Source organism: Eumetopias jubatus, unplaced genomic scaffold (genome assembly GCF_037043125.1).
Source record: "Eumetopias jubatus isolate StellerSeaLion01/CBP00866 unplaced genomic scaffold, mEumJub1_p1.0 scaffold_6, whole genome shotgun sequence".
In the NCBI taxonomy this organism is placed as follows: domain Eukaryota; kingdom Metazoa; phylum Chordata; class Mammalia; order Carnivora; family Otariidae; genus Eumetopias; species Eumetopias jubatus.
This window is the reverse complement of record NW_028274812.1, coordinates 85928605-85942195: the sequence shown is the minus strand read 5'-3', so window position 1 is coordinate 85942195 and position 13591 is coordinate 85928605. Positions and strand designations below refer to the sequence as shown.

Sequence of the window (13591 nt, the reverse complement as noted above, 5' to 3'; positions counted from 1 at the left end):
TTCACATGAGCACTAGAGATAGAGCAGAGTTAACACAGGAACTTTGGCTGCTTCAATGACAAAATAGAAAAAAAAAATGGTTTTTTTTAAAGGTAATGAATTCATGCTGTTGATTTCAATTTACATTGATCTCTACTAAGTGTCTTTACCATGCTCTGGCATGATAGGTCATTAATACAATTGTTCACTGTGTTTTTATTTCAAGCTACCAGTTTTCTCTTTATAATTTTAATGTTGCCCTTCAATCTAGAAATCCTTTTTTACTATCTTTTTTTTATCTTTGAATCAAGCATCATGGGAAAGAGCCTCCAAACTTTGCAATCCAAACATACCCTCTCAACAAGCACTCCTCAAGCATCACCTGCCTGAAAAAGAAAAAGGCATCTTGAGTGCTCCAGAGAAACACTGAAAAATATAGAGGCACAGACAGGTCCAGCTAATTTGCAGGACTCAACACAGAGTGAAAATGGAGGTGCCCTTATTCAAAAATGATTAAGAATTATAAGACAGCCATAGTTAAACACTATACCCAGCATAGGGCCCTTTTGAGCAAGGGACTCTGTGTGACTGCACAGGTGGGTTGTCCTTAAAGCCTGCCTGGGCACAGGACCTTTAGGACCTCAGAAAGCATCCACATGTTTAGTAGACACAATCATGGAAGGGAAAATACCAGCAAATATGTTTCTGAATTGTGATCTAAAATTCTCCTTTAACTCTTAATGTCCATGGGCTCTAGTGTCAACCGTCTTTTATCTCAGGCAGCTTTAATGTGGAATTTCAATTCCTTAAACGACTTTAGATTTAGTCTGAGATGCGGGAAGTGTTCATTTTGCCCAGTGGACCCTGGATGAAGGCATGGCTTTTGGTGGCCTCCCGACTGCGTTCAGCAGAGGAGACATGCCACTTGCACCCACAGAAACCTTCCTGCTGCCCACTCACAGGCCGTTGTGGGGTTATTCCTGTGAAGGACTATGCCTTCTGAGGAGAGAAACCAGGGGAACTGGATCACTCTCCACCTGTCTTGGGGCAGGCTCTTGCAGCTTGCACTTTCTTCTAAGTCTGTGAACTCTCCCTCTGCTGTCCTGTCCCAGCTTCCTCTCCCAGTCACTCCGTGCCTGCCAGGAAGCGAAGGGTGCAGATGCTCCCCCAAGCCTCCTCTAGCTCCCCTCCCACCCTGCATCTCCCCCAACCACCTTCCCCAGTCTCTTCCAGCCTGGTGAGGTCCCTCAAAAGCCACATGTCTTATCTCAAAACCATATTCTAAAGTGGCCCACAAGGAAATTTTTTGGGAGACTTGTAGACTCTGAGACTCTGACCATGATACCCCCTCTCCTTTCATCTTTGTCAGTACCAGTCCAGCAACACTTTCTCCCAAACAAAAAAAACCCCCAAGATTTGGTTATTTAGCACTTGAGTTAATTTGTCCCAAGATTATTCCAATTCAGTCCATTTAACTTTCCAATTAGAAGTCACTTTTCCAAGGCTTCTGAATACCATTTACAAAAAGGAATAAGGAAAACTCCATTTCCACAAGTCCTAGAGCTCCAAGGTCACATTTCTTCCTTTCAGAACGCTTTCTCTATAAAGGCAAAGACTAATTTTCACAGGACAGTGGGCTCAGTGGCAGCTAATGTTTGTCTTGACCCCATTCACCCCTGCACAGCTACAGCCTCAGGGGCAACTCTCTCTGCCCAGCAAGTCGTGGACTATCTATGGGGGCTCAAGGGAGTGCTGGAGAGATCCCGCTCTCCCACTTTACCATCCTTTCACTGGAGGTCCACACTGGAGACTATAGTGAAGCCTAGACCAAAACCCCAAACTTGGGCTCTCTAGCTCCCTTCAGGGATTCCCAGGTGGCCCCTTCCCACAGATCTCACACTTTGGGCTCTGTCCCAGGCCACCAAGCCCTCCTTCAGCATCCTGATGCCCCCATCTCAAACCTACGCATGGTGGAAGAAGGTGTTTTCCTATCAACCCCAAGTCTGGGTTTCTGCTGGATCACAATGGACAAATATGTGCCCAGTCCAAAGTTAAATTAAATTCCCTATTTGATTAGCCAACAGATCAAATCCTTTTGCAAATAAGGTGACCGCACAGAGTGGGGCAAAATGCTGGGTGTCTCAGCTTAGCCTCTTTTGGCTTTGTGAGGGCTTTGCAGCTACCCTACAAACTAGAATCTTGCTAGATCTGAGAAGCTTAATTCTTGCTATGACACCACCCTATTATACTTGGAGATTTCCATCAACACGCAGGAAGAATTTGCCAACCTGTGCAGAAATGTGGATACATATCCTGCTTTCTTGGTTCTTGAGACAAACTTGGAACCAACTGCAACTTTGGGAAGACAGAAAAGTAAGGGCTCTGTGTCCCTGAGCAGTATTTCTGCCTCCAGAGCCAATGTCCAGGAAAGCCCCTTTATCTATGTTTTCTCCATTTTCCATACATATATTTCATATATATGTGAATATTTATCTTGTTCTCTTGTTTCAAGTGTAACACCTCCCTCGCATCTCAACAACTAAGCTACTAATTTACATATGTGTATGTATATGCATCATATATATACACCTCATCTGATAAGATACACATCTTGAAGATGTACATATACCTTTTAAATACTTTGCACAGCATAGCCTCTATTTCTTTCAATTTGCCTCTTTCCATTTCTTTGTTTGGGTCTGTCGTTCAGCTTATAGGATTTCCTTTGTGCCAGTAATCCTTGGATGTCTGTTCATACAAAAGAGTAAGTTCTAAAAACCTAATCGAAAGTTACTAGTGAATGGTGGGACTCGTGCACCATGAGCTTCACTGTAGGGTAGTCTAACTGGGCTTTTTAATTGAGAGGACTTCAATTTCAGTGCCTTTTAAGTCCTTCCTTTTATTCTGGCCAGATTCCCCAGAGGGAACACTTCCATTTCCTGCCTGGCTGCCAGCATTTGGAGAGCAAAGTAGGAGAATAGGACTGAAAACAAGAAGAATAAATGTGCGCTCATTTATTCTTCTTGTTTTCAGTTAGGGAAGCCCAAGACTCAGTGGGATCTGAAGGCCTCCCCGGGGCACACGTGATCTATTTACCTTTTTTTTTTTTTTTGCTAGGTTTGGGGAGGAACAACTACCTAGCTGTATAGAGAAAGAAATTTCTAAGACTACTTCTTAAACAGGCTTTCAGCTAATCCTTTTGATTTTTCTTCCCCTCCTTTACCACACTTCCAGAAGTAACATGCATTGCCAATTCCTTAGACTTTTAAGGATTCTGTGGTGTAGAACAGGTTGTTTGTCAGTTTCTAGTATAAAGATTTGGTTTTCTAGAGTCTGCTAAGTCATCTGTCTTTGGTTATCAGCTTCCAAAATTTTGTCGTGTTGTCTTCTTTCATATTCTCCCCATTCTTATGCTTTTTTGCCTTTAAAAAATATCTTACTATTGCTTTAAAGGAATTCGTGTGCATGTGTTTAATCCACAGTCTTTACCCAAGGTAACATTTCAAAGCAGCATGCTTAGGATGGTGGCAAAGGATTAGGTCAGAAATACAATGTAGCAGTAACAGCCTTTGGGTTATGATGAACCACAAAATGAATATGAATCCAGCAAATGATACTGTGGAACTCACAGTTAAAATGAAACTAGAGAGTAATTATTTGAATATATGAAAGGAAATTACTCTCCTAATATTTTCTGCCCCTTAGGAGAGAACTGTATCTAATTTTGGTTTCCATGTTTCAGACATATTATGGAAAAGCCCTGGAATAGTGAAGCCAAAAAGTGATTTACAAAACAGATGACCAAACCTATGAGTAAAAGTTTTTTAGCCTGAAGTCTAAGAGATAACAATAGTATCAAGTAGACGACTGATTTCCCAAGGGAGATACTCAATGACTGCTTTCTGTTGCCATCATAGAGTAACAAAAGAAAATAAGTTGAAGCTGTACCAAGAAAATGGGCAATTTAACATTTGAATGGGCGTTAGGAGAAAACGATGAGTTTCCTTATTTGGAAATATTTACAAATTCTGTCTGTGAAATAGAAGGTAGACCTGGGCCCAATGACGTCTGAATGCCCCTTCATTCTCCATATAATATAGTTTATCAACACATTAATGTTAATGTCTGCATTACGTTGATGAGCCCATTCTCTAAGGAAGGCAAGCCACTGGTCTTATTTGTTAGAGTGACTGTTCTAGGTTTGCATTGGCGGATAGAATATGTGTGTTTGGTTTATGTAAGCTCCTATCTGAACTCTTCAATTTCCTGCCTCATTAGAAAGCATAGTCAAAACGGTTTGATTGACCAAAGATCCCTGAAAACAGAGAAAAGGCAATTAAGAAACAGGTCTTTACAATTTATTTAGAGGCTCAAAAACATATTATTTTAAATTATAGAGCATTAGAGTAAGGTTCAGAAGAAGTAATTATCCTTTTGCTAAATGAGTATTTCTGAGTATATCTTGAAGCTAGATAATTTATAGCTAGAAATAATTATCTAAAAGAATTCTGTTTTACTAAAAATATTAAAAACCACCTAAAGCAAATACTTATAAATTCAATTTGTACATTAAAGAGGAAAAAATTAGTACTGTGAATATTTGTGTTTAGACACTGAAGGTATTCAAAGAGATATATCTCAAATTAATAAAAATTATACTGGGGCTCCTGCGTGGCTCAGCATCCAACTCTCGGTTTCGGCTCAGGCTGTGATCTCATGGGTCGTGAGATGGAGCCCTGACTGGGGCTCTGCGCTCAGGGGGGAGTCTGCTTGGAGATTCTCTCTCCCTCTCCCTCTGCTCCCCTCCCCCCTTGCACAGGCGCTCTCGCGCGTGCTCTCTTTCTCCCAAATAAATTAATTAATTTAAAAAAAGAGAAAAATTGTAATGAAATATATATCTCTTTTAAGTGCAAAACAAATAATATGCAGAGTTTTGAATTGAATTTCATATTTGCTTGTAAAACACCCGTTTACAATTTCATATAATAAAGAGATATCTACATTCAATAAAATGATTTGCAAAACTATAACTATATACTAATTACAAACTTGTTTTATCTATTTAGTTATTGGAAACAAATGTATGAACATCAACCAAACTTATCTCAGGTGGATAGTCAGGTAATAAGTTTTGTCCGAAGACCCATAATTTAATGTCACTCAGGGATGATTCATCAGATCCTCATTGGTCTTCTCCCATCTCTGTCAATCAGTCTGCATCCAGAGATTCACATCCTGTGAATGTTGTGATGCTTCCATTCTGCTTGCTTTATAATTTGAGAAAAGGAGTGTACAGTGATTGCTCCTTTGATAATTATACCTAGTAGTCCATGTTTGTTAGGACTTTTCCCTTAATAATTCTATTTGAAAATAAATTTGTTTTACTTTCTCAAGCAGCACAAGGTCCTACATTTTTTAAACAAAATTTTTTATCGAAAGCCTATTGAAAAATAGGTTTTACTAGGGGATAATTTGTTCTTTATAAGAAGTTTGTAAAACACACATATCTGCTTAAATGAAATGTGCCCTTACCGTTCAGCTGAATGAGCTAAACTGGGTAAAGAGGCTAGAGAAAATTGGAGTAACTCTTCACAAGGTCTTTATGATTTGGCCTTTGTTTTTTTCTAATTGGCAGCTATAGTTTCCAGAATGTTGCTGTCATTTGGTTTTACCTACAAAGTAAACACTAATTTAAAATTCAGTAAGAAAATTTTCTGGAAGATTTGTCTGCACCAAACCCATGCTGAATTCTTTACATTAAAGATTCATTTTTTTCTTACACATTGGATGTATCCTTGAAAAATTGGGTGTAAATTAGTTTTACAAATGAAATCATTTGAATTTGCTTTTTGAAGAAAATATGTGAAAAGAAAAAAAAAAGGGACACCTGAGTGGCTCAGTCGGTTAAGGGTCTGCCTTCGGCTCAGATCATGATCCCTGGGTCCTGGGATCGAGTCCAGCATCAGGCTCCTTGCTCAGTGGGGAGCCTGCTTCACCCTCTGCCTGCCGCTCCCCCTGCTTGTGTTCCCTTTCTCACTGTCTCTCTCTCCCTCTCTCTCTCTGACAAATAAATAAATAAAATCTTTAAAAAAGGAAAAAAGTAAAGAAGAGAAAAGTAGAGAAAAGAAAAGAAAAGAAAAGAAAAGAAAAGAAAAGAAAAGAAAAGAAAAGAAAAGAAAAGAAAAAGGATGCAGTGGATATCTTTTGTCATGCTAAGGGTATGCCCTGCTCCTCAATAATATTGAGGGTGTATAATAAGATTTAAAAAAAAACAAAAAACAAAATTTGGGGCACTTGGGTGGCTCAGTCAGTTAAATTGTTGCCTTTGGCTCAAGTCATGATCCCAGGGTCCTGGGATTGAGTCCCGCACTCGGCTCCCTGCTCCTTGCTTGGTGGGGAGCCTGCTTCTCCCTCTCCTTCTGCCGCTCCCCCTACTTGTGCTCTCTCTCTCTCTGTCAAATAAATAAATAAAATCTTAAATAAATAAATAAATAAAGCAAAATTCAGTTGTTGACAAAGTACAATATTTTCCCAGTATAAAAATTAAGCAGTAAAATCATAGTGAATATGGAACCAATGACCATTTTTTTCAATAAAATATCTATTAATAATGCAGTTTTATTCAAGGATATAAAGTGTCACGTACTCTATGAGTTATCTATTGTGGCATAAGAAAATACCTCAAAACTTTAGTAGCTTAAAACAACAAACATTTATTATCTCACATTTTCTGTAGGTCAGGTACTTGATGGGTTGCTTAATTTTGTGTTTCTGGCTCAGAGTGTACAACGAAGTTCCAGTTAGGATGTCAGCCAGGGCTGCAGTCATCCAAAGGCTGGACTGGGGCCAGAAGATCCATTTCTAAGTTCACACATGTGGATGTTGACAGTGGCCTCAGTTCATCCCCATGTGGGCCTCTCTATGGGACTTCTTAAATGTCCTTACTACACAACAGCTGGCTTTTCCCAGAGTGAGCAATCCAAGAGAGAGAGCAGCCAGGAAGCCACGGCACCTTTTCTGACTTAGTTTCCCTATTTGCACACTGTCAATTCTGCATTTCTTCTATTCATTTGAAATGAAAAGTAACTCCAGCCCACACTCAAGGATAGGGGAATTAGGCTTCACCTAACAATTCCATTTGGAAGAGAATGTCAAGGACTTTGTAAACATATTTTAAATGACCACACACATTTACAACATTGCTGGAAAGTGGCTTAAATTTATTATTAAAACCATCTTTTAATAGAAACCCAAAATTCTCTCCATAAGTCATTACCAGGGCTTAATTAGATTTCAGGCTAGTGTTCTGTCCAGTAGACTTGCCGCATCTCTGAAGCACCAAAAATTTTCAGACCTTCTGATTAGCACAGGTGGTCTGCATTTATATTCAGACAACTTTATACAATCCATTTTGTTTGACCAATCAATAAGACAACTCTCTCAGCAGTCAGGCCAGCTAATAAATAAATAAATAAATGTGCTTAAATTGAAAACCAAATAGGGGGGTGCCTGGGTGGTTCGGTTGGTTGGGCGTCTGCCTTCGGGGTCCTGGGATTGGGGTCCCATGTCGGGTCCCTTGCTTGGCAGGGAGCCTGCTTCTCCCTCTGCCCCTCCCCCTGCTTGTGCTCTCTCTCTCTCTCTCTCTCAAATAAATGAAATCTTTAAAAAAAATCATTTTAAAAAAAAGAAAACCAAGTAGGGTCTTTTTGTTGAATTTCATGTAAAAAATTTTGAAAAATGTTGATGAAAAACTATTTCTGTTACATGATATACTCTTTTTTCTTCCATAAATGAAGAGAGGATGGCCGTGTTCCTATCACAGCTCAAGCTGCCAGCAGCAATGTTGGCTGCTCAAGCTCATGGGAGGCCTGGTCCACCAGGAAAGGATGGATTACCTGGGCCACCAGGAGACCCTGGACCCCAAGGTAAATCTCCAAGTATAATATTTGTTTAGAACATGCTAATCACAGTTAAAGCAAATATATATGTACATACATATATATGTGTATATATGTACACATACATATATATATAATGATTAATACAGAGTATCTTATTCATATTTGACATTCTATAAGTTGATTTTTAACTATTACGACTTCAAGCTTAAAACTGGCTAATAATTACATGCTACTCTAAATGTATTTTAATAATATTTGTTATAAGAATAACTGCAACAATAATGGCTTATATGTCATTACTTTGTGGGAATCAGGGTTGTTTATGCCTCCCTACTGATGTAATTTGACAACAAGAATCATCTTAGTATCTTGAAGAAGCTGAGGAGTCTTAAGAGATGCCACTACAGTAGTGATTTAGGTCCAAGTAAAATTTTGAGAAATTTTAGAATCCTTCCCATATGGTTTCAAAAATTTTTAAAGCAAAACTTTACTTAAATTGGCAAAAAGTTATTGTTCCACTGATGACAACTTGACAGAAGATGTGATTTTGAGGATAGCTTGACTAAAGTAAGCCAGCAAGGTCATTTTCTAGAAATCTGGTTAGCAATCAGCAGAGAAACCAAATAGACCCTGGTTTAGAGGACTCACAACTCTGACAAGGAAATATTAAATCCAGTAAATACATAGCATGAAAGATAAAACCAGAGCAACTCCTTTTGATGTGGTAACATTGAGGAGCTCAAGGGTCCTCCTTGAAATAATCAAAAGTTTGTATAAAGGAAAAGACAGAGAGTGAACATCAAAATTGCAAGAGAATACCTCTATGCAGAGAATTATTTTTCTTTCACAAGTTCACTGTCCTTCCTACAAGCCTGGTTTTCCATAGGAAGTACCCAAGTGACTGACAGGCCCTTCCTTCTCTGAAAGAACATCTCCAATCACAGGGTCTGTTAGAGTCTTACCCTTTAGTCACAGCTGACAAGGCTTTCGGTTTAGTTAGCATGATGTAGAACAACAGAAACATCATTCTAGTTCACCTAAACCAAACAGTATATTCTACCTTTCCCTGAGATCATAGAGAAGTTTGGCTGATAGTTGGAAGAAAATGTGTAGAAACGGGTATAGCCTTCTGTGTGTACATGGTTGTGTAGAAGGTAGTTAATTATTATCTTCCACTAGTTGAGTCTGTTCTGAAATCAGAGTCTATGAATCTGAAACAAAGAGATTGCAGGCTCATCTAAAGATGGATGATGCCTCAAACTACGTGAAGGATAAGAACTGTTAACACCAATAGCAGAAAAAAATATGGACTGAAGCTTCAAATAGCTGTTCAGAGAGGACAAGAACAGTGGGGAAATCAGGATTATCAAGGAAAATAGTTCTAGAACTGGAGTCACCTGTCCATACAAACTCCGGGCTCCAGACTCCCTCCCCATGTAGGGAAGGCCCATCTGGAAGGCTCTCAGTCAGAGGCAATGCCAAGACAGCCATATTAGTGAAGCTTTTGGTAAAAGACTATTCACCACTCAATTTATCTTCGGTTTTGTGAAAGATTTCTGTGGGATTTGTCTATTTGCTTAAGAAATCTTCCAGACTACTTCTACTCCTGATAAGACTTTTTAACTCAATTCTTGAATTGGAAAGACTTCCTTATATGATTTCCAACTTTTTAAAAACCAGTGTTTGGTAAAATTGACAAAGCTTGTGCTCGCTCTGGCAGCATGACATATGCTAAAATTGACAAAACTTTAGTCCCGCCATGGAGTTTCTAACAGATGTATCTTTGAGTCCAACTCAGTTAGCTGTCTCTTCAACTTTCATATGATAGCTCCTTTCTAGTATTTGTTAAATTTGCCAGAAAGGCCGTGGAAAAATAAAAACCTACATAAAATGGGGTCCATTTTTAAGGAATATTTGCCTGTAGTCACGCTATGCTGGTAAAGCCACCAAGCAATCTTGTACAAAAGAAAATAAGAGGCTGCTATTTGATTTTTGGTGCCTCTCCAAGAGTTCACAAGTAATTGAAGGGTTTGTCTGTGGTAGAGAAATAGACAGGATGTGTTCAGAAGATAAAGTTATGCATATAGGCTCCAAGTTTTGCTCTGCCTGACTTAAAAGTTTTCTCCAAAAGGAAAGAAACAAAATGCATATAAAACTGTTACCCTAGTGTCCACTGCAGACGTCAGATGCTGTTGGCTGAATTAGTCCTCTTCGTGACACAGCATGATTGAGTTTGAGAAAAGATTGAAGTGAGAAAAGCAGCACAGAAAGGGAAAGAAAGTGTGGGCACCGAGCCTGGCGCAGCATGTCCTGCCCACTCATGGATTCTGTTTGATGGTGGCTCTTCTGAAATTTCTAAGAGACTTTTTTTCCAGTGTTTATTAGGAAAGAAATCCACTTTCATCTAAAAAGTGGTTTGTATTGAAATGTGTACTATAGAAGGAGTCCTTTATTATCTTATTATCTTAAGAGCAGGACAGAAATTTAAAGGCGTCTCATAAGTTTCCGGTGCAATCCTGAGAAGCAGGAGACCTGCAGAGAGTGATGAGAACATTGATGCGAGATTAATATCAGCACTCAATCCTAGTTGAGAAAGGGAGGTATTGCTCCTACCAAGATTCTGACAATGAAACCTTGGATCGTCTTTCAGTGGCCTTGTCTTCATTTGATGAAAATAGAAACCACTGTGATTCTGAGTTGAGCCACTTCATTTGCATTTTCCCTGAAGTCCCAAAGGGGGTGATCGTTGACATCTTTTTTAAATTCAAAAGCATTTCTAGACAACTTTATATTTTAACCATCCCGTGGGTTTCTGGCTATTGCCTTCCCTCCACAGTGAGAGAACTTTCCTTGGTGTTCATTCCCACCTCGGATCTGCAGTGTAGGTTCTGATGGCTTGTGCGGCGGGGGTGAGCAGGAAGGTGCCACACTAGGATCAAAGAAGCCCAGTGGCATGATGCAGCTGGGTTTCCATATATACACGAGCGAGGCGGATCTTCCCATCAGCTCTGATCCTCTTGGATGAGTTTTATGAGAAAGAACTTTATTTAAAATTTTTCCAAACACAACTGATTCTCCACCTCTGAAAATTCTGAAGAGCAGATGCTACCCTTGAAAGCCCTGTTTCAGAAAGAACCCCGCCCACAGAGTAGATGTGGAATTAGTAGCGGAAGACAGATCCAGTCATTCCATGTGTCCTCCACCCATTTTGAAAGGACATTATTGGGAATGGTGGTTCCTACTTTTGAACTCTTAAAGTTCAGCTGTTATTGATTTATAATGAAGAAAGCCTTCTGTTCTTTGTAAGCCAGTGCCCCATAGGGTAGTTCATGTGACTGATACGGATCTGACCTGGCACACTGGTTGGTGGTAAGGGCCTTAGGAAACAGGAGGCATGTGTGTCCACCATGACTGAGGCGCATGACAGCCCGTCAGTGGGCTGGGCCACAGGAAGCTAAACAACTTGTGACGTGTGCCACAGGCCCCACTCCCCCAAGCAAGAACCATCCCTCCCCAAGTGCTGGAAACCCTCCTTTCATGGCCATTTTGTCCAGTATGCAGATAGATGCCCTGAATTGCAGTTTGAAAGTAAATCCCTGGGGTCAAAACAGAAATCTGTCTACACTGTCTACAGAAAGTACATCCAGTCTGCCATCTAAAACACTCCAACAAGCACCAAGTTTCTTTAATGACTAGGACATTACTAGTCAGATGCTATAGATTAGGACATCACTGTGGTTTTCTTTCCCCACCTAAGCTACAGGATATCAAACTGTCACCCTGCATCCTTATAGGCCATAGAAATACATGTCCATTGATGGGTAGACCTGCCTTTTATTCTATTCCAAATTTCAAGACAGGCCTACCCTACCCAAAGGGGTGAAAAGCTTAGTTCTAGAAAATGGGAAAGCTCTTACTGATTTTACTAGCATTCTTATCTGAAGTTTTGTTGTGAAGCAATTATAAAATAAGACCCTATGGCTTTATGGCAGCCTTCCTAAGGAATTAGCTTGAGGCCTTATTAGGAAAATTGAGAGTAAAATCTCTCATGTGCTTGTACAATTCAACAGCAATAGTAGGTAGTTATTAACCTAATGAACTGAGAGCTTTGTACAAATAAATCATTATATTTGACAGGAGAAATGTAAATGTTACCCTATTCTGCAAATATGCGAATTACTGTTTCTTGTTTTGTGATACCATATGCACTGAAATCCACATGGAATAATAAATTTTTGCATTATATTAAAATCTGAGAACTGAATTTGAGTATATAAGTTTTAGCAGATACCGTCTCCATTTGGAATTGTGTTACAGTCTTGTTAATCCACTTGATAATCGAAAGTTCATACACCTTTTGCTTTTTTTCTTTCTTCCTCATTTTTTAGCCTATGATCTCAAGCACTTACTGAGATAGCTTGAGGGTCAACTTTATAATTTTTCATAATCGTTGGACCTGGGTTGAACTATCAAATATACCTCATGTAACACATGTTATTTAACTGCAGAAATGTTTAAATAATGGAATTGGAAGGGTGCTTTCAAATGACCCTAAATATAAGCATTTTTCCTTGTTCACACAAGTTAAATGAAAGTCACTTATGTAAAAGAAATTCTGGTAATATTTTGAATTTGAATATGTATCAATTTCTGATATCCATGCCACATGTTCAAACCACTATTGTCTCTAAAATCTAGGATTATATTGAATATCTGTAACAGTCTTCAAGTATAAATGTGTGAAAATTTCTCCCTGGATATACTTCCAATATGCACCTCAAAATATATTTCCTGAATGTATATGCTTTTTTCCCACTATTTTCCTATTTATGATCAGGTCACAACTCTAAACTAAAAAAAATAATGGTGTGGTGATCCCATTGCTGATATTATTTTAATTATAAGATATGTATTATATGGTCAAGTAAAAATGAAGATTGGCAACCCCAAAACTGATGTCTAATTCTCAACAATAATGGGAAATCATTTTTCTTACATTCTGCTCATAGAAAACATTAAAATTTCTTCTCTTATCATGTTCTGCAGTAATAACACACCTTTACAGAAAGGCACAACTAAGTCAGGACCTACTTCTCCTACTGAGATGCTCTCCTGATTATCTCTGTTGGGTGTTTGCATGTTTCTGCATCACTGCTTTGTTCATTCTGGACAAGGTGTAGTCTTTAAGCTGCTGTCTAAATATGAAAAGTTGGAAATTAAACTCTATTTACCATCACCATGAAACTCTTAGAGCCACAAAACCTTTTTATCAAACAGAATCTTACATGGATGCCAATAGATAAAACACAGATCAAAAGTGTTATATGCTTTATATTTTTTATTTGCAATTTTATCTCTTTTAAGTATCATTGACACACAATGTTACATTAGTTTCAGGTATACAACATAGTGATTAACAAGTCTATGCATTATGCTGTGCTCACCACGAGTGTAGCTCCCATCTGTGACCATACAACACTATTACAATATCACCGACTATACTCACTATGCTGTACCTTTTATTCCCGTGATTTATTCATTCCATAGCAGGAAGCCTGTATCTCCCACTCCCCTTCACCCATTTTCCCCATTCCACCATCCCCTCTAGCAACCATCAGTTGGCTCTCGGTATTTGTAGGTCTGATTCTGCTTTTGTTTGTTCATTTATTCACTTGTTTTGTTTTTTAGATTCTACATATAAGTGAAGTCAT

At 38.9% G+C, this 13591-nt stretch overlaps 1 protein-coding gene across 1 annotated transcript in view; it reads left to right on the top strand.

Annotated features, from left to right (window-relative positions):
• Nucleotides 1–13591, top strand: part of COL19A1 (collagen type XIX alpha 1 chain) — a 311655-nt gene that overhangs the window by 296763 nt on the left and 1301 nt on the right. Inside the window, exon 48 of the mRNA XM_088023753.1 lies at nucleotides 7776–7904. Coding sequence (XP_087879879.1) covers nucleotides 7776–7904 — 129 coding nt within the window. The remainder of the gene's footprint in view (nucleotides 1–7775; nucleotides 7905–13591) is intronic.